At 39.3% G+C, this 24,891-nt stretch overlaps 1 protein-coding gene across 1 annotated transcript; it reads right to left on the bottom strand.

Moving 5' to 3' along the window:
* Positions 1–14,479: 14,479 nt before the first annotated feature.
* Positions 14,480–23,250, bottom strand: LOC140984215 (uncharacterized). The gene is made up of 2 exons (XM_073451470.1): positions 22,269–23,250; positions 14,480–14,587 (listed from the first exon to the last, which is right to left on the bottom strand). The coding sequence occupies exons 1-2, from the start codon at positions 23,227–23,229 to the stop codon at positions 14,550–14,552; spliced, it is 999 nt and encodes a 332-aa protein (XP_073307571.1). The 5' UTR covers positions 23,230–23,250; the 3' UTR covers positions 14,480–14,549.
* Between the last annotated feature and the right edge of the window lie 1,641 nt (positions 23,251–24,891).

Below are 24,891 nucleotides of genomic sequence, written 5' to 3'. Positions count from 1 at the left end.
GACTCTGGCATCCCAAGCCTCGCCTCACCTACCGTCAAGCACATGAAAACAAGAGGTAGCCGACTTGCCGGTGAGTAAAAACCCAGTATGATACAATCAATAACATATGAGATTTAAAACGACAAATAGTTCATATAATTTCATAAAGATGCAATATAATGCAATGCATGATCAGAAGTTGTGGGCTATCAATAAATCTAAAGATCAAGTGAATCATCTGCTCATAGGGTACCCAAGAGAAGAGAATCCCCCAGCAACATCCACCGACTCATCCGCTCGGGGAGGGTTGCGGTGTTCTACAATCCTAGGACTATGGTGCACCAATAGAGAGTGTTCAGGCCATACCAGCGACCTCCGCATACACTATGCCAACTCAACTATAGCCCCATACGTCCAACAAATCAATAAATCCTGGCGCCCTCCGCCATATCAAATCTGAATCGACAAGTGGCTCAATATGCAATGTAATGATGCCAATCAATATCATCATCTCGATATCATAATAAACTTATCTCAAGACAACAATCATCATCAAATCACAAGTATTTCATCGAGCCATAGAATTTTCAATTTAAAATAAAAATGATATTTTTACCTCTTATGTTACCAACTGTAACATACCTTTCAAATATTATCAAAAGGATATCGAAAGGTGTAGTCGAGAAGTCTTGAATCTCTGAAGTTACTATAACTCAAGAACTCGGTTCATTTATCAAAACAGAGCAGTTTCTGTACAAAATTCATAATTAATTCAATATTAGTTCAAATCAAGATCCGCAAATTGGGTATGAAAGAAAACTCAAAGCCCAACAATCGTCTTCACAAAGTTTTGTCAAACAAAGTGGTTTACCCATTTGTTCATAATCTGAAACATACAACATCATTCTCACGAATTCTGCATCAACACATTTCTGGCATACTTTATTATTTTGAGCATAACTTCCTCATTATCCAATGGAATCAAGCGAATTTGTTATCATTTCGAAGATAAGACAATGCTCTATAACTTTCATTTGAACTTCAAATTCAGAATCCCAACCGATTAATACCAGAATTTGAATAAACATAAAACATGTACACAAATCTGCACTTACTCGGAATTCCAGACCAATTTTAGTAAAAATTACATATATCTCAATTTTCTTCATGGAATTGAGTAATTCAACAACCAAATCGAAGCTAACTTGATGCTCTACAAGTTTGATGAAGACCATAACATCAAAATCCAAATAGAACAGTCCCATATACCCGAAATACAGTAAGCATAAAAACTGATCTTGCACAAAAACAAGAAACCATGCTCATATCCATTTTAAATTCAAACCTACTCAATTACAACATCTTAATATCTCAAATATCAACTCAAATATCAATTCTAAATTTCAACGCATTTCCAAACTTGAATAAAAATGGAAAATACTTACATCCTCGTGAAGCCCGTGATGAGATGATCACAAATCTAACTTTATTTCATAATTTTCTTGAGCAAATCTCCCTTAAATTGAAGAAAGAAATTCGATAATGGAGAGAAGAGAAAAGTTTCGATGGAGGAGGATGAGAAATGATTGGAGGAAGAATGGTGGAATTCAAAGTGAGCTTAAAAAAATCAATTTTCGCATTTGTTAGCGCCGCAGCGCCACTTTCTAGCGCCTCAGCGCCAAAATCCCGAACTGTCAGCGCCTAGGCGCCACTATTCAAGCACCGCAGCCGATGAATAGTAACTCGTGAACAGTAATTTTTTTTAAAAAAAAAATCAGGCATTACAGAATTTGACTCTGCTCAAAACAGCAAACATGTGGGGAATTGTCTGTAGATGAATTTGGCCACTTGGTTCACCTCATTTGGTTAAATATTGAAATAGTTATGATTTTTTTACTATATGCTGGTCATGGTGAATGTAAATTTGTCCTCTTTTTCATATTTTCACAATTTGATCATCTTAACGAACTTTTTTGGCAATCATGTTTTCTGCAAAGTTGTATATAATTTCTCAAGGATTCCAACCATGTTTGAATCACCTCCATTAGAATTTTCTAGCTTGAGTTATCATTATTTTACCAACACATAGAAAACCTGAAAATAAAATATATTTAGTAAGACATTTAAATATAAACAAACAATACTAAAATAACATAATTTTAAAATTTTAATGAAACTTAAATTTTAAAATATAGGTTTTAACATATAATAAATTATTAATTTTAAATTTCATCAAGGCCCCAGATTGAACCCATATTCGGGCCAAGGCCCAGAGGGACCCCGTTTGCTGGCCATGGCCCCAGAGGGACCACGTCTATGGGAAAAGGCGCCCGAGGGATCTTGACGATCGTATTTCTATGGTGAGCCTAGTTCCCACCCCCATGGACCATGTGGAGCTAAGACTGCAGTCGAACAAATGATAAAAGTGTGGGGCCCCGGGTCCGATATCTAATACTAATAATTATAATTGTAACAAACCAAATGATTGAGTAAAATACATAATTTGTGGTTCACAAATCCACATAAACATCGTCAATATAATTTAAATGTCTCAAATGTTTGAAATATAATTTTCAACATGGCAAAATAAACTAATGAACCAAAGTAATCCCAACATCATAAAATAGCTCCTAGGACCCGAGAATCCCACTCTAACTCGTATCTCCTCGCCTGGAGCTGGACTCTGGCATCCCAAGCCTTGCCTCACCTACCGTCAAGCACATGAAAACAAGAGGTAGCCGACGTACCGGTGAGTATAAACCCAGTATGATACAATCAATAACATATGAGATTTAAATGACAAATAGTTCACATGAAATTCATAAAGATGCAATATAATGCAATGCATGACCAGAAGCTGTGGGCTATCAATAAATCTCAAGATCAAGTGAATCATCTGGTCATAGGGTACCCAAAGAAAGAGAATCCCCCAGCAACATCCAACGACTCATCCGCTCGAGGTGGGTTGCTTTGTTCTACAATCCCAGGACTATGGTGCGCCTATAGAGAGTGTTAAGGCCATAGCAGCGACCTCCGCATACACTATGCCAACTCAACTATAGCCCCATACGTCCAAAAACTCAATAAATCAAGGCGACCTCCGTCATATCAAATCTGAATCGACAAGAGGCTCAATATGCAATGTAATGATGCAAATCAATATCATCATTTCGATATAATAATAAACTCATCTCAAGGCCACAATCATCATCAAATCACAAGTAATTCATCGAGCCATAGAATTTTCAATTTAAAATAAAAAATGATACTTTTACCTCGTATGTTACCGACCGTAACATACGTTTCAATATTACCAAAAGAAGATCGAAATGTGTATGTGAGAAGTCTTGAACCTCTGAATTCTACTATAATTCAAGAACTTTGATCATCTATCAAAAAAGAGCAATTTCTGTACAAAATTCATAATTAATTCAATACTGATTCGAATCAAGATCTGTAAGTTTCTTAACCGTAATATGACATAAAAAAATTCATTGAATCATTTTATCAAACACATGACATGCGTGCTAAAGGGTTAGCTCCTTTACTTTACCCTTGTCTTCAATTCCATTTCTTTTCAAAATACCAATACATACAATAATAATACCATCAATCATTATATTAACAACTTTACCTCAACACTCAAACCAAACAACACATTGTTTTCCCTTCAATCACTAACTCAAGGAAATAAGATTTCTTACCTTGCTTCTAAACTCTTGAGGAGAAAAACTTCAAATCTCCAAGCAAAGATTAAGGCTTCAATCAAAGATTAATGCCTTGGAAGAAATTGGATTGAAGGAGAAATGAGGAACCCTAGCTCTAAACCGATGGAGAGAAATGAGGATGAGAAGAAATGATACAAAAATCATTCCCCAATCTATTATATACCCTCCAAACCTCAAAACACGTTTTTTATACAAGTTCTGGGCGCCATGGCGCGTGTTTTGGCACAGGGGCGCGCACGATACTGCCCAACACCCAAAATTACAGCAACCCGCGCGCTAGGGCGCCGGATCCTGCGTGATGGCGCGCAGTATTCTGCCCAAAACGTATTTTTAACTTCAGAATTTGGGAAAGTGGTAAACTAGAAAGTTGTATCCATATGTATTGGCTTGCATCTCCAATTGGCCTCATGTCATTTGGAGGTCTGAGTAAAAAATTATGCTCAATCTCCCAACATGTGTCATTGTAGGAACGACGATACGCACGACACACTTCGGGGCGCTTTTGGCTCGTCTTCCCTAATGATTTGACCAAAACTCAAAATAAAAAAGTTATAGCCTTATGTCTTATCTTTCTAATAAAAGTGGCCTCACATCAATTGGATCAATATACAAAATATTATGCTAAAAAACCACAACTACTGCCACATTTTTCATACCGTTTCTGCACTTCCGTTACCTATTTAGCTCAAATTCAACCTTTGATTCTACCCATCCATTATCTATTCCATTCTATAACATTCATTACCATTCATACCATAACGTAAAGCTATAAACCATCACAACTACTGCCAAATTTTTTTTTTTCAAAATTAGGGCCAAAATTCGGGCCTTACAATTCCTTCCCTCTAAAAATAGATTTCGTCCTCGAAATCAATCATTTCTTTCAAGTCTAAGATGTAATGATCAATACTGAAAATAAAACCGAGAATAGAATCGTACTTCATTTGAATAACTCTGGATATTTATGTCTCATTTTATCTTCTAACTCCCAAGTTGCCTCTTCGACACCATGTCTGTTCCACTGTACTTTAATCAACGGTATCAATTTATTTCTGAGTTGCTTATCTTTTCTATCTAGAATTTTAATCGGTCTCTCAATGTAGCTCAAATTCTGATCTAACTCAGCTTCATCGGGTGGAAGTACATGAGAAGGATCTGGATGATATTTCCTCAACATGGACACATGAAAAACATCATGAACACCTGATAACGCAGGAGGAAGAGCTAATCTATAAGCCAAATCACCAAAACGTTCCAAAATCTCATACGGACCTATGAATCTCCGTGATAATTTACCCTTCTTTCCAAGTCTAACTGTACCACGGAACGAAGATATTTTTAGAAAAACTTTGTCACCTTTCTCAAAAATCAACGGCCGTCTCCTGATGTTCGCATCCTTAGCCTGCCTATCCTGAGCAGCTCTCATACGACTCTGAATCAATTTCACCTTCTCTGTCATATCTCTTATCATATCAGGTCCTACAATTTGTGCTTCAGATAAATAGTCCCAATACAAATGAGATCGACACTTCCTGCCATATAATGCTTCAAATGGTGACATTCCAATGCTCACTTGATAACTGTTGTAATAAGAAAACTTGACAAGTGGTAACGAATCTTGCCAACCAATGCCAAAATCCATAACTACAGCTCTCAGCATATCCTCTAATGTCTGAATAGTACGTTCTGACTGTCCGTCTATCTGAGGATGATATGTTGTACTCAAATGCAAACGAGTACCAAGGGCCTCTTGTAAACTCTGCCAAAAATGAGAAGAAAATCAGGGATCACGATCTGATACAATTGACTTAGGCACACCATGCAATCTCAAAACTCCGCTGATGTACAATCTGACCATCTGATCATGCCTATATGTCATCTGATAAGAAATGAAACACGAAGACTTAGTTAATCTGTCAACGATAACCCAAATTGCATCGCAACCCCTCGACGAACTCGGCAATTTCGTGACAAAGTCCATGGTGATATGGTCCCACTTCCATTCTGGAACCTTAAGGCTATGCAAAAGACCTCCTGGTTGCTTTTTTTCTACTTTCACTTGTTGACAATTCAAACAACGAGATACAAATTCTGCTCTGTCAGATTTCATTCTTTTCCACCAAAATTGTTTCTTCAAGTCATTGTACATCTTTTTACTTCCAGGGTGTACACTGAATTTACTACAATGAGCATCACGCAAAATCTGCATCCTCAACTCTGAAATATTAGGAACTACAATACGATCATTCACAAACAAAATACCCTCATTATTGACCTGAAATTCTGATTGATGTCCTGATTTAACGAGCTCAACTGATTTCTGAATGCTTTGATCCAACCTTTGGGCCTCTTTAATTTTTGCAAACAACTCGGGCTCTGCCTGAATCATAAATACTCTCACATGTTGAGTATCTACCACAAAATCCAAACCAGAGAAACAACATTCTTCTACTAAATCAGATACACTGCTAGTGATCAAAGACATATTACATACTTTTCTGCTCAAAGCATCGGCTGCTGCATTAGACTTTCCTGGATAATATTTTATTTCGCAATCATAGTCTTTCAATAAGTCTAACCAACGTCTCTGTCTCATGTTCAACTCCGCTTGTGAAAAAAGGTATTTCAAACTCTTATGATCAGTTTAATATCTCAAATTTCTCACAATACAAGTAGTGACGCCAAATCTTTAAGGCAAAAACCACTGATGCTAGTTCCAAGTCATGCACTGGGTATCTAGACTCATGTGGCTTCAACTGTCGTGAAGCATAGGTAACAACACGGCCATGCTGCATTAATACACAACCCAGTCCTTGATGTGAAGCATCAGTGTGCACTGTAAATCCTCCTACACCTGATGGAATAGTCAGAACTGGAGCACTAGTCAATCTCTGTTTAAGTTCAACAAAACTAGCCTCACATGTCTGTGACCAAATAAATGGTGCATTCTTTTGTGTCAGCTGGGTAATTGGCCTCGCAATCTGTGAGAATCCTTTAATAAATCTGCGATAATAGCCTGCCAAACCCATAAAACTACGTACCTCAGGAACTGATGTCGGTCTAGACCAATTGATGACTGCCTCAACTTTACTCGGATCAACTGATATACCTGCACTTGAAATCACATGTCCAAGGAAAACCACTCTATCCAACCAAAACTCGCATTTGGATAATTTAGCATACAACTTTTCAGTTCTCAAAATCTGCAAAACAGCTCTCAAGTGCTCGGCATGCTCAAATTTAGATTTTGAATAAATAAGAATATCATCAATGAATATCACAACAAATTGATCTATATACGGTTGAAACACACGGTTCATCAAATCCATAAATACCGCAGGTGCATTGGTCAACCCAAAAGGCATAACCAAAAATTCAAAATGCCCATACCTGGTACGAAAAGCAGTCTTAGGCACATCTGCCTCTCTAACTCTTAACTGATGATATCCAGATCTTAAATCAATCTTCGAATATACAGAAGAACCCAGCAACTGGTCAAAGAGATCATCAATCCTTGGCAAAGGATACTTATTCTTTACTGTGGCTTTATTCAACTGTCTATAATCAACACAAAGCCTTTTTTAGACCCATCTTTCTTCTTCACGAATAAAACCGGAGCACCCCAAGGTGAAACACTTGGTCTTATATATCCTTTAGCCAATAGATCCTCAAGTTGTTCCTTTAGTTCCTTCAGTTCAATTGGCGGCATCCTTTAAGGAGCTCTAGAAATAGGCTGTGTACCTGGCATCAACTCAATTTTGAACTCAATCTCTCGGACAGGAGGAAATCCTCGAATTTCATCTGGAAATACATCTGAAAATTCACTAACAATTGGAATATATGCCAATTTAGGTACTGACCTTGAAATATCAATTGCATAAACCAAGAAACATTCTGCTCCTTTCTGTAACAAACGAGTCATAGACAAAACAAATATCAAAGGAATCTTAGCTCGAGAACCCTTACCATAGAATGTCCAATGATCTGTCATATCAGGCCTAAACTTAACAATCTTCTGAAAACAGTCTACAGTAGCCCTGTATCTTGTCAACATGTCAATACCAAGTATGCAGTCAAAATCAGACATCTCCAACACAATACAATCAAGCTCAATGACATTATCCTCATAACGAAATTCACAACCACTTATCAATTCTGCTGACCTCATCACTTTGCCCAGTGGAGTAGAAATAGATAATGTAGATGAGAATGGCATAGAATGCAGTGAATGCAATGAGACAAAGTGCTCAGCTATGAAAGTATGTGATGCACCAGTATCCATCAAAACATAAGCAGGATAACCTGAGAGAAAACAATTACCTGCAATGACATTATCTGGAGCATTATGTGCCTCATCCTCAGTGAGTGCAAAAACTCGAGCCTGCTGTCTAGGTGGCTGTTCTGCCCTATGGCTACCACTCTGTTTGTTCTGATCTGACCGTTTTGATTGCTGATAGGAATGAACACTAGGGGTCTGTCTTGATGATCCCCCACTCTGAGATATATCACTGCCACGGTTAGGACACACTCTAGCATAGTGTCCCACCTGGTTACACAACTGGCAAGCTCCCGAGACTCCTATACACTGATCGATATAATGTCTACCACCACACTGACCACAAATCGGGCCTGAATAACCAGTACTCTGAACTGAACCAGACTGTCTCGATCCACTAGAACTCGAAAAATTAGTACCATGCCTCTTAAATTGCTTGCCTCTAGCCCGAAACTGCTCTCTTATGTTACCACTTTTCCCGCCACTATTACCCTGTCTGAACTGCTGTCGATATTGTGGCTGTTGGGGTCGTTGCATCTGAGAACCTCTCTGCCTAATGATTCCGGTTTCAGCTCCTTTGGCTCGATCAAGAGCCTCAGCAAAAGTGTTAGGCCTTCCAGTATTAACCAAGGTAAAGATATCAGGGTTAAGAGCATTTATGAAATGATCGGCCTTAGCTTCTTCATCAGATGCTACATGAGGAGCAAATCTCAGTAAATTCGAGAACTTAGTAACATAGTCCTCAATATTCATATTCCCTTGCTTTAAATTTGCAAACTCGGCTCCCCTATCTTTCCTGTAAGAGGTAACAATCATACCTCGACCCTCTAAAGATTTCTTAGTCATTATCCACCAACTCTTAGCAACATCCAATAACTGATGAACAACTAATTTAATTCTACGTTCATCTGGATACTCGAGAGATTCAAATAACTGATCCATATTCTCCAATCAGTTCTCACACTCTAATGCATTCTCTGTACCCTTCAACCTCGGTGGATGCGAAGACTGAAATCTGGCTAACAGTATCTCCATCGGAGTTGGAGTAATATCCATCTGAGTATGAGTAGCACTGCCCTGATCTTGTGCCACTGGTACGTTCTGTCTATGTCTACCACGACCTCTACCTCGAGTAGCCATGTCTGATATACAATAGATCAAACATAGATAAAATTGCAATATCATAATCATCTCAATCTTGTATCAATCATCTCTGGCTCTTGAGACTCAACAATCTCAAAAATCTCGAATAAAACTCAACAATATCATATCTCAATTTAAATCATATATTTCACATCATAGCACAATGAAAATGCTAACAAATATATCACATGATCAATCAATTCGAACTGACTCGATCTACCCTGTTCCCAAATATCTTACGCTCTGATACCACCTAATGTGGGGCCCCGGGTCCGATATCTAATACTAATAATTATAATTGTAACAAACCAAATGATTGAGTAAAATACATAATTTGTGGTTCACAAATCCACATAAACTCGTCAATATAATTTAAATGTCTCAAATGTTTGAAATATAATTTTCAACATGGCAAAATAAACTAATGAACCAATGTAATCCCAACATCATAAAATAGCTCCTAAGACCCGAGAATCCCACTCTAACTCGTATCTCCTCGCCTGGAGCTGGACTCTGGCATCCCAAGCCTTGCCTCACCTACCGTCAAGCACATGAAAACAAGAGGTAGCCGACGTGCCGGTGAGTATAAACCCAGTATGATACAATCAATAACATATGAGATTTAAAATGACAAATAGTTCACATGAAATTCATAAAGATGCAATATAATGCAATGCATGATCAGAAGCTGTGGGCTATCAATAAATCTCAAGATCAAGTGAATCATCTGGTCATAGGGTACCCAAGGGAAGAGAATCCCCTAGCAACATCCACCGACTCATCCGCTCGAGGTGAGTTGCTGTGTTCTACAATTCCAGGACTATGGTGCGCTTATAGAGAGTGTTCAGGCCATAGCAGCGACCTCCGCATACACTATGCAAACTCAACTATAGCCCCATACGTCCAAAAAATTAATAAATCAAGGCGACCTCCGCCATATCAAATCTGAATCGAAAAGTGACTCAATATGCAATGTAATGATGCAAATCAATATCATCATTTCGATATAATAATAAACTCGCCTCAAGGCCACAATCATCATCAAATCACAAGTAATTCATCGAGCCATAGAATTTTCAATTTAAAATAAAAAATGATACTTTTACGTCGTATGTTACCGACCGTAACATACCTTTCAATATTACCAAAAGAAGATCGAAATGTGTATGTGAGAAGTCTTGAACCTCTGAATTCTACTATAATTCAAGAACTTTGATCATCTATCAAAAAAGAGCAATTTCTGTACAAAATTCGTAATTAATTCAATACTGATTCGAATCAAGATCCATAAGTTTCTTAACCGTAATATGACATAAAAAAAATTTATTGAATCATTTTATCAAACACATGACATGCATGCTAAAGGGTTAGCTCCTTTACTTTGCCGTTGTCTTCAATTCCATTTCTTTTCAAAATACCAATACATACACTAATAATACCATCAATCATTATATTAACAACTTTACCTCAACACTCAAACCAAACAACACATTGTTTTCCCTTCAATAACTAACTCAAGGAAATAAGCTTTCTTACCTTGCTTCTAAACTCTTGAGAAGAAGAACTTCAAATCTCCAAGCAAAGATTAAGGCTTCCATCAAAGATTAATGCCTTGGAAGAAATGGGATTGAAGGAGAAATGAGGAACCCTAGCTCTAAACCGATGGAGAGAAATGAGGATGAGAAGAAATTATACAAAAATCATTCCCCAATCTATTATATACCCTCCAAACCTCAAAACACGTTTTTTGTACAAGTGCTGGGCGCCATGGCGCGTGTTTTGGCGCAGGGGTGCGCACCATACTGCCCAACACCAAAAATTCTAGCAACCCGCGCGCTAGGGCGCCGGATCCTGCGCGATGGCTCGCAGTATTTTGCCCAAAACGTATTTTTAACTTCAGAAGTTGCGAAAGTGAAAAACTAAAAAGTTGTGGCCCTATGTCTTGGCTTACATCTCCAATTAGCCTCATGTCATTTGGATGTCTGAGTAAAAAGTTATGCTCAATCTCCCAACATGTGTCATTGTAGGAACGACGATACGCACGACACACTTCGGGGAGCTTTTGGCTCGTCTTCCCTAATGATTTGACCCAAACTCAAAATAAGAAAGTTATAGCCTTATGTCTTATCTTTCTAATAAAAGTGGCCTCACATCAATTGGATCAATATACAAAACATTATGCTTAAAAAACCACAACTACTGTCACATTTTTCATACCGTTTCTGCACTTCCATTACCTATTTAGCTCAAATTCAACCTTTGATTCTACCCATCCATTATCTATTCCATTCTATAACATTCATTACCATTCATACCATAACGTAAAGCTATAAACCATCACAACTACTGCCACAATTTTATTTTTTTCAAAATTCGGGCATTACAAATAGCTAGTCACTTTCAAGGATCAAACTTCACCCAAAATGATATATGATTGAAAGCTTATGATTAAAATGATTTTTATGATATATGATTTATGATGATAATTAAAGCTATTTTTAAAATGGTTTATTTATGCTTAAAGTCTATTTTAAATGATTTTTAAAGGATTTATTTATGCTTAAAGTTATTTTAAAATGATTTTACGATTTATGATTTAATTATGCTTAAATGATTTTTAAATGATTTATTTATTTTCAAAAGCTATTTTAAATAAAAATATGATTTTTAAATGCATGTGAGTGTATATGTATTATTTGCTATTTATGTTTAGAGCGTACTGAGTCTTTAGACTCACTAGGTTTGTATGATGCAGAATTTAATGATTTAGGAGGCGGTGATGATTGAGTCGATCGAGTGCAGCAGTACACACCCGAGGGCCTTTATGTTTCCGCAGTAGCTAGATAGAGTTATGATTTAAAGATTAATGTTAAAGATTTTATTTAGAGATATTTTTATGCTTTATTTTTATTGTTAGTTGATCTTTTCAAATGTCAATTTAGAAATTTTTGGTTAGTCGATGCTTTAGGATTTTATATTATGAACTTGAGATTTAAATTGTTAAATTATTATGATCCATGATTATGTTAAATTATTTTATTTAGAAATTTAGAATTTATGATTTAAGATTAGAAAAAAAAATCGAGCTCGTTTCAATTTTTCTTCCTAAAGATGCAAGTTTAGCTTGAATATCTATATCATATTTAAGATTATAGATATCACCCCCATTTGTTGAATTATTGATTTTAGTTGTTGTTGGTTCTATTGTGCCTATATTATCCCAATTTTGAGCATTTTCTGCTAATTAATCTAAATATTCCAAAGTTTCATTTGGGTTTTTATCTTCAAAAGTTCCATTACACATAAATTCTATCATTTGCCTATCTTTAGGTATTAGACCTTCATAAAAGTGAGAAACTATTCTCCATGTTTCAAAACCATGATGTGCGGCATGTATTAAGTAATTCTTTATATATATTCCAACTTTGATAAAATGTTTCTCCTTTTTTTTGAGAAAAAGTTGTAATTTGTCTTTTAAAAGAGTTTGTTCTATGGGAAGAGAAAAACTTTTTGAGACATTGTTGTTGCATTTCTTCCCATTATCTTATTGAACTTGATCTCAAATTTCGTAACCATGTTTTAGCTTTATCTTTTAAATAAAAAGGGAAAAGCTTTAATCGAACTATATCCATACTACAATTTTGATCATTATAAGTGTTACAAACTTCCTCAAATTATCTTAGATGTAAATATGGATTTTCAGAATCTAAGACATGAAAATTTGGTAAATGTTGAATAATTTGAGGTTTAAAGTTGAAATTATATGCATCAGGAGGAAAAACTAAACAAGATGGAGCACTAGTTCTAATAAGGTTCATATGGTGCCTAAATGTTCTTAATTGATCATGTTCTTGATTATTATTATCATTATCATTATCCTGATTATTAGAATTATCATCCATGTTTAAATTATTTTCAGATACTCGAATAAGTTTACCACTTTTTTTACGACTCCAAACACTCATACAAGTAAAAACAACACAATACTTATGAATAAAACATAAATGACAATGTAAACTTAATTTATACCTCCCCTACAACGGCACCAAAAACTTGCTACTACTTAAATAATAATTCATCCAAGTGTAGGTTGTCTGCAAGTAATATGCTTGGTAAATACGAGATCGATCCACAGAGAAGTTATTTTAAGTTTAAATTTATTAATTTATAAATTACCAAATGAAAGAATGAAGTTTACAAATTATAAATTTATCAAGGCTCAAATATTTATTCTTGGTTGATGTAATTTTGTTTAACTAAAATTAAAACAAAGGAAACCACCATAAATAATGGTTCTAAGAAAATTAAATATTTTAATACACACATAATATAATATAGTTCTCACTATAGAAAATACCGAATTAACTGATATTTTATATATGGTACATATGACTATATATATAACTACATAAATATGTAATTTCATAAAGTAAAATTTAAATTAAATCATTATATTTCATTTAGAACAACCGGCAAAGCCACGCTATTGACTAAATGAAATATATGATTTAATAAGTTAGTTGCGGTAAATTAAAATTTAGATGCAAAAATTAAAATTTAGTTGCGGGAAAGTAAAAGTTAGTTGCAGTAAAGTAAAAGTTATCTCAAATTTCATAGCCATGTTTTAGCTTTATCTTTTAAATAAAAAATGGAAAAGCTTTAATCGAACTATATCTGTTAGACTTAATTTTGTTGTGGAGATGCTAGTACAAAACCAGTAGATGTAAATAAGCAGAAACCAGAAGCACTTGTACCTCGCTAAAACCAGTAGTAGCACTTATCAAGTACTGCTTAATCTAATTAACAAATGAATTTTTAGCTAAAACCAGAAACCCGAAATCGACACTAGAAGATTGTTGCGTATCTCAAGTCTTTAAATATTACTGTTAATCTATTAACGTGATACTAGCATTTATTGCTTCATTTAATGCCATTAAATGTTGTACGGGAACATTTAAGACGGCTTACCATTTTTGGTATGAACTGAGACTGATTGCTTTAATGTATTCTGCAGGGTCCATTTTCAGCAATAAAGCTGAATCACTGAAAAGTCAAAAGAGCCGTTCAGATTTTAACGTTGGTTTACGCCTATATATGAAGACGGAGCACTTTTCAAGAAACAAGAAGTGAACGAATCTCAATCAAAGAATATCATTCGAGCATCGTTAGATGTGAAGGCCTATGAATCCTTGCTTGAAAATTTGCGAAAAATTAAAAATTTTCTTTTTCAAATAATCAAAATGCCTCATTCATAAATAAACCGATAAACAAAGTTTGATATTCTTAATGGCAGCGGAAGAAAAGATTTATTTGCGAAATAACAATTTAAGAGTATCCCACAACTGTTAAAAATTGTTTGAGAAATAAAATAATAAATGCTGAACTGAGGTCCTCGGGTGCCACTACTGCTGACCCAAGCTGGGTCACTGGTCCCCGCCCTCGGCCCTGACCTCATCAGTACCTACAACAATCAAGTCTAGTGAGCTTAAAGACTCAGCATGCATATATCGTAGGTAACGAGTAAATACTAGTAAACTTTTGCATGGGATAAAATATCATGTCATGGGGCATACTGAAAATAACCTGTACTGAGCAATTATAATACGTGCATGACTGAATTAAAATCGTAGTAAAAATGTTGCTCCTTGGAGCCCTGTACTGAAATAACTGGTAATAATTTTCTGTTGAGATTATGGTCTACGCATGTGGCCCCTGCACTGAACTGAACTGATCGGTAACTGGCTACCGGGGGAGTATCAAACTGAACTGAACTGACCGGTCACTGGCGACCGGGTGGTACCAAACTGAACTGATCGGTCACTGGCGACCGAGTAAATAGTGCTCCCAAAATAGTGAATTGACCACAAGCAATATCGCATAAATCTCAAAATAAGTATTTTCTATTTTCATGCACGTAATATAATTAAATTGTATAATGAAATATCCTGTATTATTTTTACCAACTGGATTGGATCGTTCCCAGGCTCGCTGCAACCTAAATATGCCATGAAAAATATGCAATAGCTTCTACTTGACCAACTATGCAATTTAAGTTAAAAAAATGCGACAATGACGCTCGACGACTTCGTATTTAATCATGACTCCGAGCCAACCCGAACCAACACTGAACCAACGTATAGTCATGATTCAAATACGCTTAAAATTATGAATTTATGCTCCTAAAATGGTGAGGGCCGAAATCTAGGAGAATGGAGGCCAAAACATGAAACGCTCTTTCGAGAGTCAATTTGGCACATCGCACCGTAAATTCTCGTACGACCTCAAAAATGATCCGAATCACAAACGGCCAAAAACGTGGCCTTCCTAACTTGATGAGGCACTGTCCAGTACAAGGACATAGGCGAAAAGCCGACCAAGAACTCAAACGAGCCTCCGAACCGACACAGCAAGTTGCTGTCAAATTCCAGCAGCAACAACTTCGCGCGCATCGCGTCGTTTGTGAGACTTTTGGCCATTGGGGCTTGAACCACCGACCAGAGCCTCTCGACAACACCCCAAGGAATGATTTGAACCATGGCTAAGGGCCCTAGGCCAGCCACCATTCGAATTATTCCAGTAACATCAGAAAAGTTCCACCCGAGAGCACCCTTGCGCGCGTGAGGGGTGTTTTGCTTTGCTTGCTGTCTCGTCTCGTTCCAGTGGCCATTTGATTGACCATGGGACGATCTAGACATCCAGTGGTAGGTTATGAACCGTGGCTAAGGGTCATAGGCCAACCAAGATCCATACCATTCCACAAAACCTGAAACAACACATGCTGTCAAATGAAGGAGTCGAAGGGGGTGCAGGGCTGTTCTTGCATTTTAATTGAAAACCGATTCACCGTGGACCAAGCCACCAAAAGGGCGACTTAGTCACGTCTTAGACATGCTAGGGAAGTGATCTAACCATGGCTATAGGCCCTTAGGGCAGCCAAGATCATATCCTTTCCTATGACAGTAGAAACTGAAATTTCGAAGCACAAAATGGCAGTGGAGGAAAGCTGCTGTCATTTTGGGTTTCATCATGCATGGGGCTGGTTTGAATGGTCCAACATGGTCCTAATGCATCCTATTACGTGTCTAGATGTAGCCTGGTGAGCCTGGAGTCGAGCCAACCACCTGAATGCACGAAAACAAGCAAAACCGTGAACTGCACAAGGAAGGACCGAAATCTGTATGCACTTTTGTTTTTTTTTTTTAAATTTCTTGGTGTGTTTTGGTTTTTGCAATAAATGATGATCATGTGATGTTAAATAAATGATAATAGGACTTGATTGAGGTTTGAAAGAATTAAATACATGCCTCGGATTTTTCGTTTGAAAGAAAAACGAAAGGAATACGGCGACGCGGTGCGGAGGAGACGGAGTTGCTTCTCTTGTTTTCTTACTTGTTTTTCCTCCTTATTTTACCCTATGCTCTCACGGTTTTTCAGTGCTGAAGGAGGCTGGAATTTTCGAGATTATGGAGTGGGAGGGAGTCTAGGAACTTAAATGGGAAGATACAAGATAAAGGGAAGGGAAAATATTCTTTCTATCTACTAGTTTGAGTGATAAGGAAAAGAATGATGTCAAAGATTTTTCTTGGGGATATTAGAGGTGCATAAGGACGATTTTGAGGTCTAGGTGCAAAGGGAGAATTGGTTTAATTAAATCTTGGTAGTGATTTAAAAGTTGGGGAGGATAAATCTATCTAGAATATTTAAGGGGATAAATAAAGAATGAGTTGAAATAAAAATCACAATTAAATCTTTAAAAAAAACAACATGGCCGATTTTATCTAGCTAGGTTGGGTGGGATCTTGCTCCATTAATTATCATAGAAGATTTGTTGTGATATAATTATCTCCCAATAAAAATAGATAGGAAGACTATTAATTAAATGGGTTGTCAAATATTTTTAAATCTTAAACAAGGGTGGCCGATTTTTCTACTAAATAAATGGGGTAGGAAAATTGCTTAATTATCAATTAATGAGGATTAAAAGTGTAGGAATTATCAAACCAAGAAATGATTAAGGAAATGATATCAATGGAGAGTTGCCAAAATAATCAAGATTGGGTTGGATAATGAGGGGGCCGAAATTTTGAATGCTAAATTAGGTAGAAATATTGCTTAATTCATGTATTTTAAATATTTAAAGTTTTATCTACCCATTAAGTATTAATTAATTAGTTAAGGAATAACATTATCTTGCATACATGGTTAGATATTTAAATCTTAAAGGTAAATTTACTATCATGATAAATTATAATTTCTTAACTAAAATAAGTCTAGATTAACTTATCTCAATTGGTCACATATTTAAATTTAGGCTATTAATTAAATTATTGGACATAAAGAATTTATTTGCTACTTATCTCAAGTTAATTAAATAAATCCCTAAACCTTCTTTTATTTTAAAATGATTTATTATTTATCTTAAATAAATTCTAAGAATATTTTCTTAATATTAAAATTTATTTCTTTACTCCAACTCCGGTCCGGCCTCACTTAATGAACTGAAAAGAATAAAATTTAAACTACTGAATAAAATACTTAGCTTCAAAGAATGCATTTAAATACTCATGCAATGAAGTCAATTTAATTAAAAAAAATTAGAATTATGCATGGCTTATACGCAGTCTAATTACGGGTTCTACAACTCTTCCCCCCTTAAAAGAAATTTCGTCCCCGAAATTAGAACTCACCGAATAACTCGGGGTACCGACTTCTCATTTCTAGCTCAGACTCCCACGTAGCTTCTTCCTCTGAATGGTTGAGCCATTTGACTTTGACTCGCTTCACCAACTTGTTCCGCAGCTTCTTCTCCTGTCTGTCTAAGATCTGCTCTGGTCTCTCCTCATAAGACAGGTTCGGGGTAAGCTGCAACGGCTCAAAGTTCAGCACATGCGAAGGATTCGCCATGTACTTTCTCAGCATGGAGACGTGGAACACATCGTGTACTCCGGCCAGATTCGGCGGAAGAGCAACACGATAAACTAGCGTCCCAACTCTGTCGAGGATCTCAACGGTCCAATAAATCTCGGACTGAGCTTCCCTTTCTTCCCAAATCTCATGACACCCTTCATAGGTGCCACCTTCACGAAAACATGGTCGCCGACTGTGAACTCTGGATCTCTCCTCCTCTGATCTGCATAACTCTTCTGTCGACTCTAAGCAGTCCTCATCCTATCGCGGATCTGGGCTACTACATCAACAGTCTGCTGAATAATCTCTGGACCCAATTCTGCTCTCTCTCCTATTTCATCCCAATGAACAGGAGATCTACACTTGCAGCCATACAGAGCTTCATACGGAGCCATACCAATAGATGACTGGAAGTTGTTGTTATAGGTGAACACCACCAATGGCAACTTCGACTCCCAACTCCCTGAGAAGTCAATCACACAAGCACGAAGAAGATCCTCTAAAATATGAATAACTCGTTCTGACTGACCATCTGTCTGAGGATGGAAAGCTGTGCTAAACAACAACTTCGTACCCATAGTCGAATGCAAACTCTTCCAAAAAGAGGAAGTGAATCTGGGGTCTCTGTCAGATACGATCGAAACGGGAATACCATGGAGTCGGACTATCTCCCGGATGTACAATTCCGCATACTGAATCATGGTGAAAGTCGTCTTAATAGGCAAGAAGTACGCTGATTTGGTAAGACGATCTACAATCACCCAAATGGCATTAGATCCTCTGACTGACTTCGGCAAACCGGTCACGAAGTCCATGGTAACATTCTCCCACTTCCACTCGGGTATGGGAAGAGGCTTGAGCAACCCTGCTGGTCTCTAATGCTCTGCTTTCACTAACTGACAAGTCAGACACTCAGATACAAAACGTCTGATGTCTTTCTTCATCCCTGGCCACCAATACAATAGCTGCAGATCCTTGTACATCTTCGTACTCCCAGGGTGAATGGAGTACGGCGACATATGGGCCTCTGATAAGATGTATGCTCGGATAGAATCACTGCTAGGAACCCATATCCTGTCTCGGTATCTCACAATACCGTCGCTGACTGTATACAAGACACTGCCCTTGGCTTCATCCCTCTTCTTCCACTGTGCCAATTGCTCATCTGCTGACTGACCATTGCGAATACGGTCAAGAAGAGAGGACTGAATGGTCAAGGTAGATAGACGGGGAACTCTACCTTGAGGATATGACTCTAGATTAAACCTCTGCATCTCAAGCTGAAGAGGTCTCTGAATCGTCAAATGAGCCATTACTGCGACTTTTCTGCTCAATGCATCTGCAACTACATTAGCTTTACCCGGGTGGTAGCTAATGTCACAGTCGTAATCCTTCACAAGCTCCAACCAACGCCTCTGACGCATGTTCAGCTCCTTCTGCGTAAAGAAATACTTGAGGCTCTTATGGTCGGTAAAGATCTGGCACTTCTCTCCATACAGATAATGCCTCCAAATCTTCAAGGCAAAAACTACTGCGGCCAACTCTAGATCATGGGTAGGGTAATTCTTCTCGTGGATTTTCAACTGTCGAGAAGCATACGCTATCACTTTCCCATGCTGCATCAATACTGCGCCTAAACCGAGCTTCGAAGCATCGGTATAAAGGACAAACTCGCCGGGCCCTGACGGCATGGCCAACACTGGTGCTGAGATAAGAGCTTGCTTCAAGGTATCGAAGCTCTTCTGACACTCCTCGCTCCACAAGAATTTAGCATTCTTCTTGGTCAAAGATGTGAGTGGGACGGCAATAGAGGAGAATCCCTTAATGAACTTCCTGTAATATCCTGCTAGCCCAAGAAAACTGCGGACCTCTGATGCATTCTGCGGCACAACCCAATCTCTGACTGCGGCAACTTTCGCTGGGTCTACCTCAATACCACTGCTAGAAACAATGTGGCCTAAGAACGCCACCTTCTCTAACCAGAATTCGCACTTACTGAACTTTGCGAATAATTTGTGCTTCTGCAAGGTCTGTAAAACTGTGGTCAGATGCCTGCTGTGCTCCTCTTGACTCTTGGAGTAGACGAGAATGTCGTCTATGAACACTATCACAAACTGGTCAAGATACGGCTGAAATACGCGATTCATGAGATCCATGAAGATCGCTGGCGCATTCGTCAGACCGAACGGCATCACAAGGAACTCGTAGTGACCATAACGAGTCCTGAAAGCAGTCTTGGAAACATCAGCATCTCTCACCCTCAACTGGTGATAACCGGAGCGCAGATCAATCTTGGAGAAAATCGAAGCTCCCTGTAACTGGTCAAACAGATCCTCAATCCTCGGAAGTGGGTATTTGTTCTTCACTGTAACCCTGTTCAACTCCCGGTAGTCAATGCATAGTCTCATAGAGCCATCCTTCTTCTTAACAAACAAGACTGGCGCGCCCCAAGGTGAAAAACTAGGGCGAATGAACTCCTTGTCAAGAAGTTCCTGAATCTGCTTCTTAAGCTCTGCCATCTCTGTCGGTGCAAGTCGGTACGGTGCTTTTGAGATCGGAGCCGTACCTGGCATAAGCTCAATGGAAAATTCCACCTTTCTCTCGGGTGGCATACCAGAGACGTCTTCAGGAAAAACGTCTAAGAAATCTCTGACAATCGGAACATCTGAGGCTGACTGGCTGGGTGCCTCGGGGACAGATAAAAAGGTTGCTAGAAATGCCCGACACCCTCTATGCATGAGCTTCCTAGCCTGAACATAAGGAATAATACGCGGTAGAGGAAAGTACCTGTCTGGCTCAAATAAAAACTGCTCCATTCCTGGCGGTCGGACCAGAACAGATCTCCGCTGGAAGTCTATCAACACTCTGTTCCGCAATAGCCAGTCCATCCCTAGGATGATGTCAAATTCTGGCATCGGTGGCACGATAAGATCCGCATACACAAGATTTCCATGCAGCTCAAGGTCTATATCTCTGATCACATTAGTAGCTGCCATCTCCTCGCCTGACAGCAACACTACTGAAAAGGCTGTGTCTAGCCCAATGGTCTTGATCTTAAGAAAGTTCGCAAAGACCTCCGAAATAAACGAGTGAGTGGCCCCTGAATCTATCAAGGCCTTGGTAGCGGAACCAGATATAAAAATTCTTCCAGAAAGATCGGAACTCTAAGTTGAATCCAATAGCTACAAGAATTAAACTTATAGACATGCAAAGATCAAAGTTCTTCTAGCTTAAATTCCCAAAATAATACCGAGTAGAGCATGCAATCCTGTATCAGTTTCTAAGTTCAAGATCTTTATTTTGGTTCCCAAAACACGGAAATTCAAATAATAACTTAACGCTTAAAGGTACCTGTCAACAACATAGTCTCCGGGTTTGTTTCTGCGGCATGGAGAGCAAAAACTCTGCTTGGGTAGGCAGATTCCTCTGAGGGCACTGCAGCAACATGTGGTCAGGACTGCCACACTTAAAACACTTTCCAGAACCAGACATACATGCTCCAGGATGGCGGCGTGAGCACCTGGGACAGACTGGGTGCTCAAAGGTCCTCGGGGCTGGGCGTCCCCGCTACTGCTGCTGCTGTTGCTGGCCTCTGTTTCTGGGCTGCCCATGAAAAGGCCTCTTGTTTTGCTGTTGATGCTGATGAAGAGGAGGGCGGTGTGGTACCTGGGCTGGGCGCTTGCCCTGGCGATCCCTCTCGATATCCCGCAGATCCTGCTCTGCGGCTAGGGCTTTGGAGACCGCGACCTCATAAGTAGTAGGGTCAGACACCCTAACATCACTGCGCAAGATCGGCCGTAGACCCACCAGGAAGTGCATCATCTTAGCTCTGGCATCATTTGCTATCAGGGGCACAAAGTGACAGCCCCTCTCGAACTTACGGATGAACTCCGTAACCGTCATATCACCCTGTCTCAAGCTCATGAACTCGGTGGTCAACCTGGTGCGCACTTCCTCAGCAAAATATTTGGAGTAGAAAACCTCCGTGAAGCGTGTCCAAGTCAGTGTAGCCAAGTTCAGGGCTACTGCTGCNAGAAAGATCGGAACTCTAAGTTGAATCCAATAGCTACAAGAATTAAACTTATAGACATGCAAAGATCAAAGTTCTTCTAGCTTAAATTCCCAAAATAATATTGAGTAGAGCATGCAATCCTATATCAGTTTCTAAGTTCAAGATCTTAATTCTGGTTCCCAAAACACGGAAATTCAAATAATAACTTAAAGCTTAAAGGTACCTGTCAACAACATAGTCTCCGGGTTTGTTTCTGCGGCATGGAGAGCAAAAACTCTGCCTTGGGTAGGCAGATTCCTCTGAGGGCACTGCAGCAACATGTGGTCAGGACTGCCACACTTAAAACACTTTCCAGAGCCAGACATACATTCTCCAGGATGGCGGCGTGAGCACCTGGGACAGACTGGGTGCTCAAAGGTCCTCGGGGCTGGGCGTCCCCGCTGCTGCTGCTGCTGTTGCTGGCCTCTGTTTCTGGGCTGCCCATGAAAAGGCCTCTTGTTTTGCTGTTGATGCTGATGAGGAGGAGGGCGGTGTGGTACCTGGGCTGGGCGCTTGCCTTGGCGATCCCTCTCGATATCCCGCAGATCCTGCTCTGCGGCTAGGGCTTTGGAGACCGCGACCTCGTAAGTAGTAGGGTCAGACACCCTAACATCACGGCGCAAGATCGGCCGTAGACCCACCAGGAAGTGCATCATCTTAGCTCTGGCATCATTTGCTATCAGGGGCACAAAGTGACAGCCCCTCTCGAACTTACGGATGAACTCCGTAACCGTCATATCACCCTGTCTCAAGCTCATGAACTCGGTGGTCAACCTGGTGCGCACTTCCTCAGCAAAATATTTGGAGTAGAAAACCTCCGTGAAGCGTATCCAAGTCAGTGTAGCCAAGTTCAGGGCTACTGCTGCTCCTTCCCACCATAAGCAGGCATCTCCACTGAATAAGTAGGTGGCACAACGGACTCTGTCTGCATCTCCAAGCTCCATGAACTCGAAGATAATTTCGAGGGATTTGATCCATCCCTCGGCAATCATGGGGTCACACGTCCCAGAAAACTCCTTTGGACGCATCTTCATAAACCTCTCATAGACAGCCTCGGGCCCTGTCGGCCTGGCTGCGGCTGCGGCATTGTTCCCCGCAAACTGTGCGAAGAACTGAGTCATCACAGCTAGCATCTGGGCATTCATGTCAGGTGGAGGTGGAGGAGGTGGAGGTCCGAAGCCCCCCTGTCCTTGATCCTCACCGTCTTCATGACGGCGCTCATCATTACCTCTCGGGCGTCCACCCTGGCGTCTAGGAGGCATACTGTTCCATACATAACCCATACGTAACTAACTTGCATAATTCCATAATTTATTCTAAATAAATACTGAAATACTGAAAAGATTTGATCGTAAAACATTTCATGGAAACATGCTGGCAAAGTAATTCATGCTTTAAATAAAATGCTGAAATGTAAAACTTACAGACCGAAGACGTGGCTTCGTGAGCTTCTCGTGGTCAGTAGTAGTGCAACCCTTTACATGAACATAGGCTCTGATACCAACTGTGGAGGCCTATGAATCCTTGCTTGAAAATTTGCGAAAAATTAAAAATTTTCTTTTTTAAATAATCAAAATGCCTCATTCATAAATAAACCGATAAACAAAGTTTGATATTCAAAATGGCAGCGGAAGAAAAGATTTATTTGCGAAATAACAATTTAAGAGTATCCCACAACTGATAAAAATTGTTTGAGAAATAAAATAATAAATGCTGAACTGAGGTCCTCGGGTGCCACTACTGCTGACCCAAGCTGGCTCACTGGTCCCCGCCCTCGGCCCTGACCTCATCAATACCTACAACAATCAAGTCTAGTGAGCCTAAAGACTCAGCATGCATATATCGTAGGTAACGAGTAAATACTAGTAAAATTTTGCATGGGATAAAATATCATGTCATGGGGCATACTGAAAATAACCTGTACTGAGCAATTATAATACGTGCATGACTGAATTAAAATCATAGTAAAAATGTTGCTCCTTGGAGCCCGGTACTGAAATAACTGGTAATAATTTTCTGTTAAGATTATGTTCTACGTATGTGGCCCCTGCACTGAGCTGAACTGATCGGTAACTGGCTACCGGGGGAGTATCAAACTGAACTGAACTGACCGGTCACTGGCGACCGGGTGGTACCAAACTGAACTGATCGGTCACTGGCGACCTAGTAAATAGTGCTCCCAAAATAGTGAATTGACCACAAGCAATATCGCATAAATCTCAAAAATAAGTATTTTCTATTTTCATGCACGTAATATAATTAAATTGCATACTGAAATATCCTGTATTATTTTTTTACCAACTGGATTGGATCGTTCCCAGGCTCGCTGCAACCTAAATATGCCATGAAAAGTATGCCATAGGCGAAAAGCCGACCAAACTCGATGAGGCACTGTCCAGTACAAGGCCATAGGCGAAAAGCCGACCAAGAACTCAAACGAGCCTCCGAACCAACACAGCAAGTTGCTGTCAAATTCCAGCAGCAACAACTTCGCTCGCATCGCGTCGTTTGTGAGACTTTTGGCCATTGGGGCTTGAACCACCGACCAGAGCCTCTCGACAACATCCCAAGGAATGATTTGAACCATGGCTAAGGGCCCTAGGCCAGCCACCATTCGAATTATTCCAGTAACATCAGAAAAGTTCCACCCGAGAGCACCCTTGCGCGCGTGAGGGGTGTGTTGCTTTGCTTGCTGTCTCGTCTCGTTCCAGTGGCCATTTGATTGACCATGGGACGATCTAGACATCCAGTGGTAGGTTATGAACCGTGGCTAAGGGCCATAGGCCAACCAAGATCCATACCATTCC

The sequence above is a fragment of the Primulina huaijiensis genome, chromosome 9 (assembly GCF_012295235.1).
Source record: "Primulina huaijiensis isolate GDHJ02 chromosome 9, ASM1229523v2, whole genome shotgun sequence".
NCBI lineage: Eukaryota > Viridiplantae > Streptophyta > Magnoliopsida > Lamiales > Gesneriaceae > Primulina > Primulina huaijiensis.
Note: the sequence above shows the minus strand (reverse complement) of the source record. Positions and strands in the feature narration are given on the sequence as shown.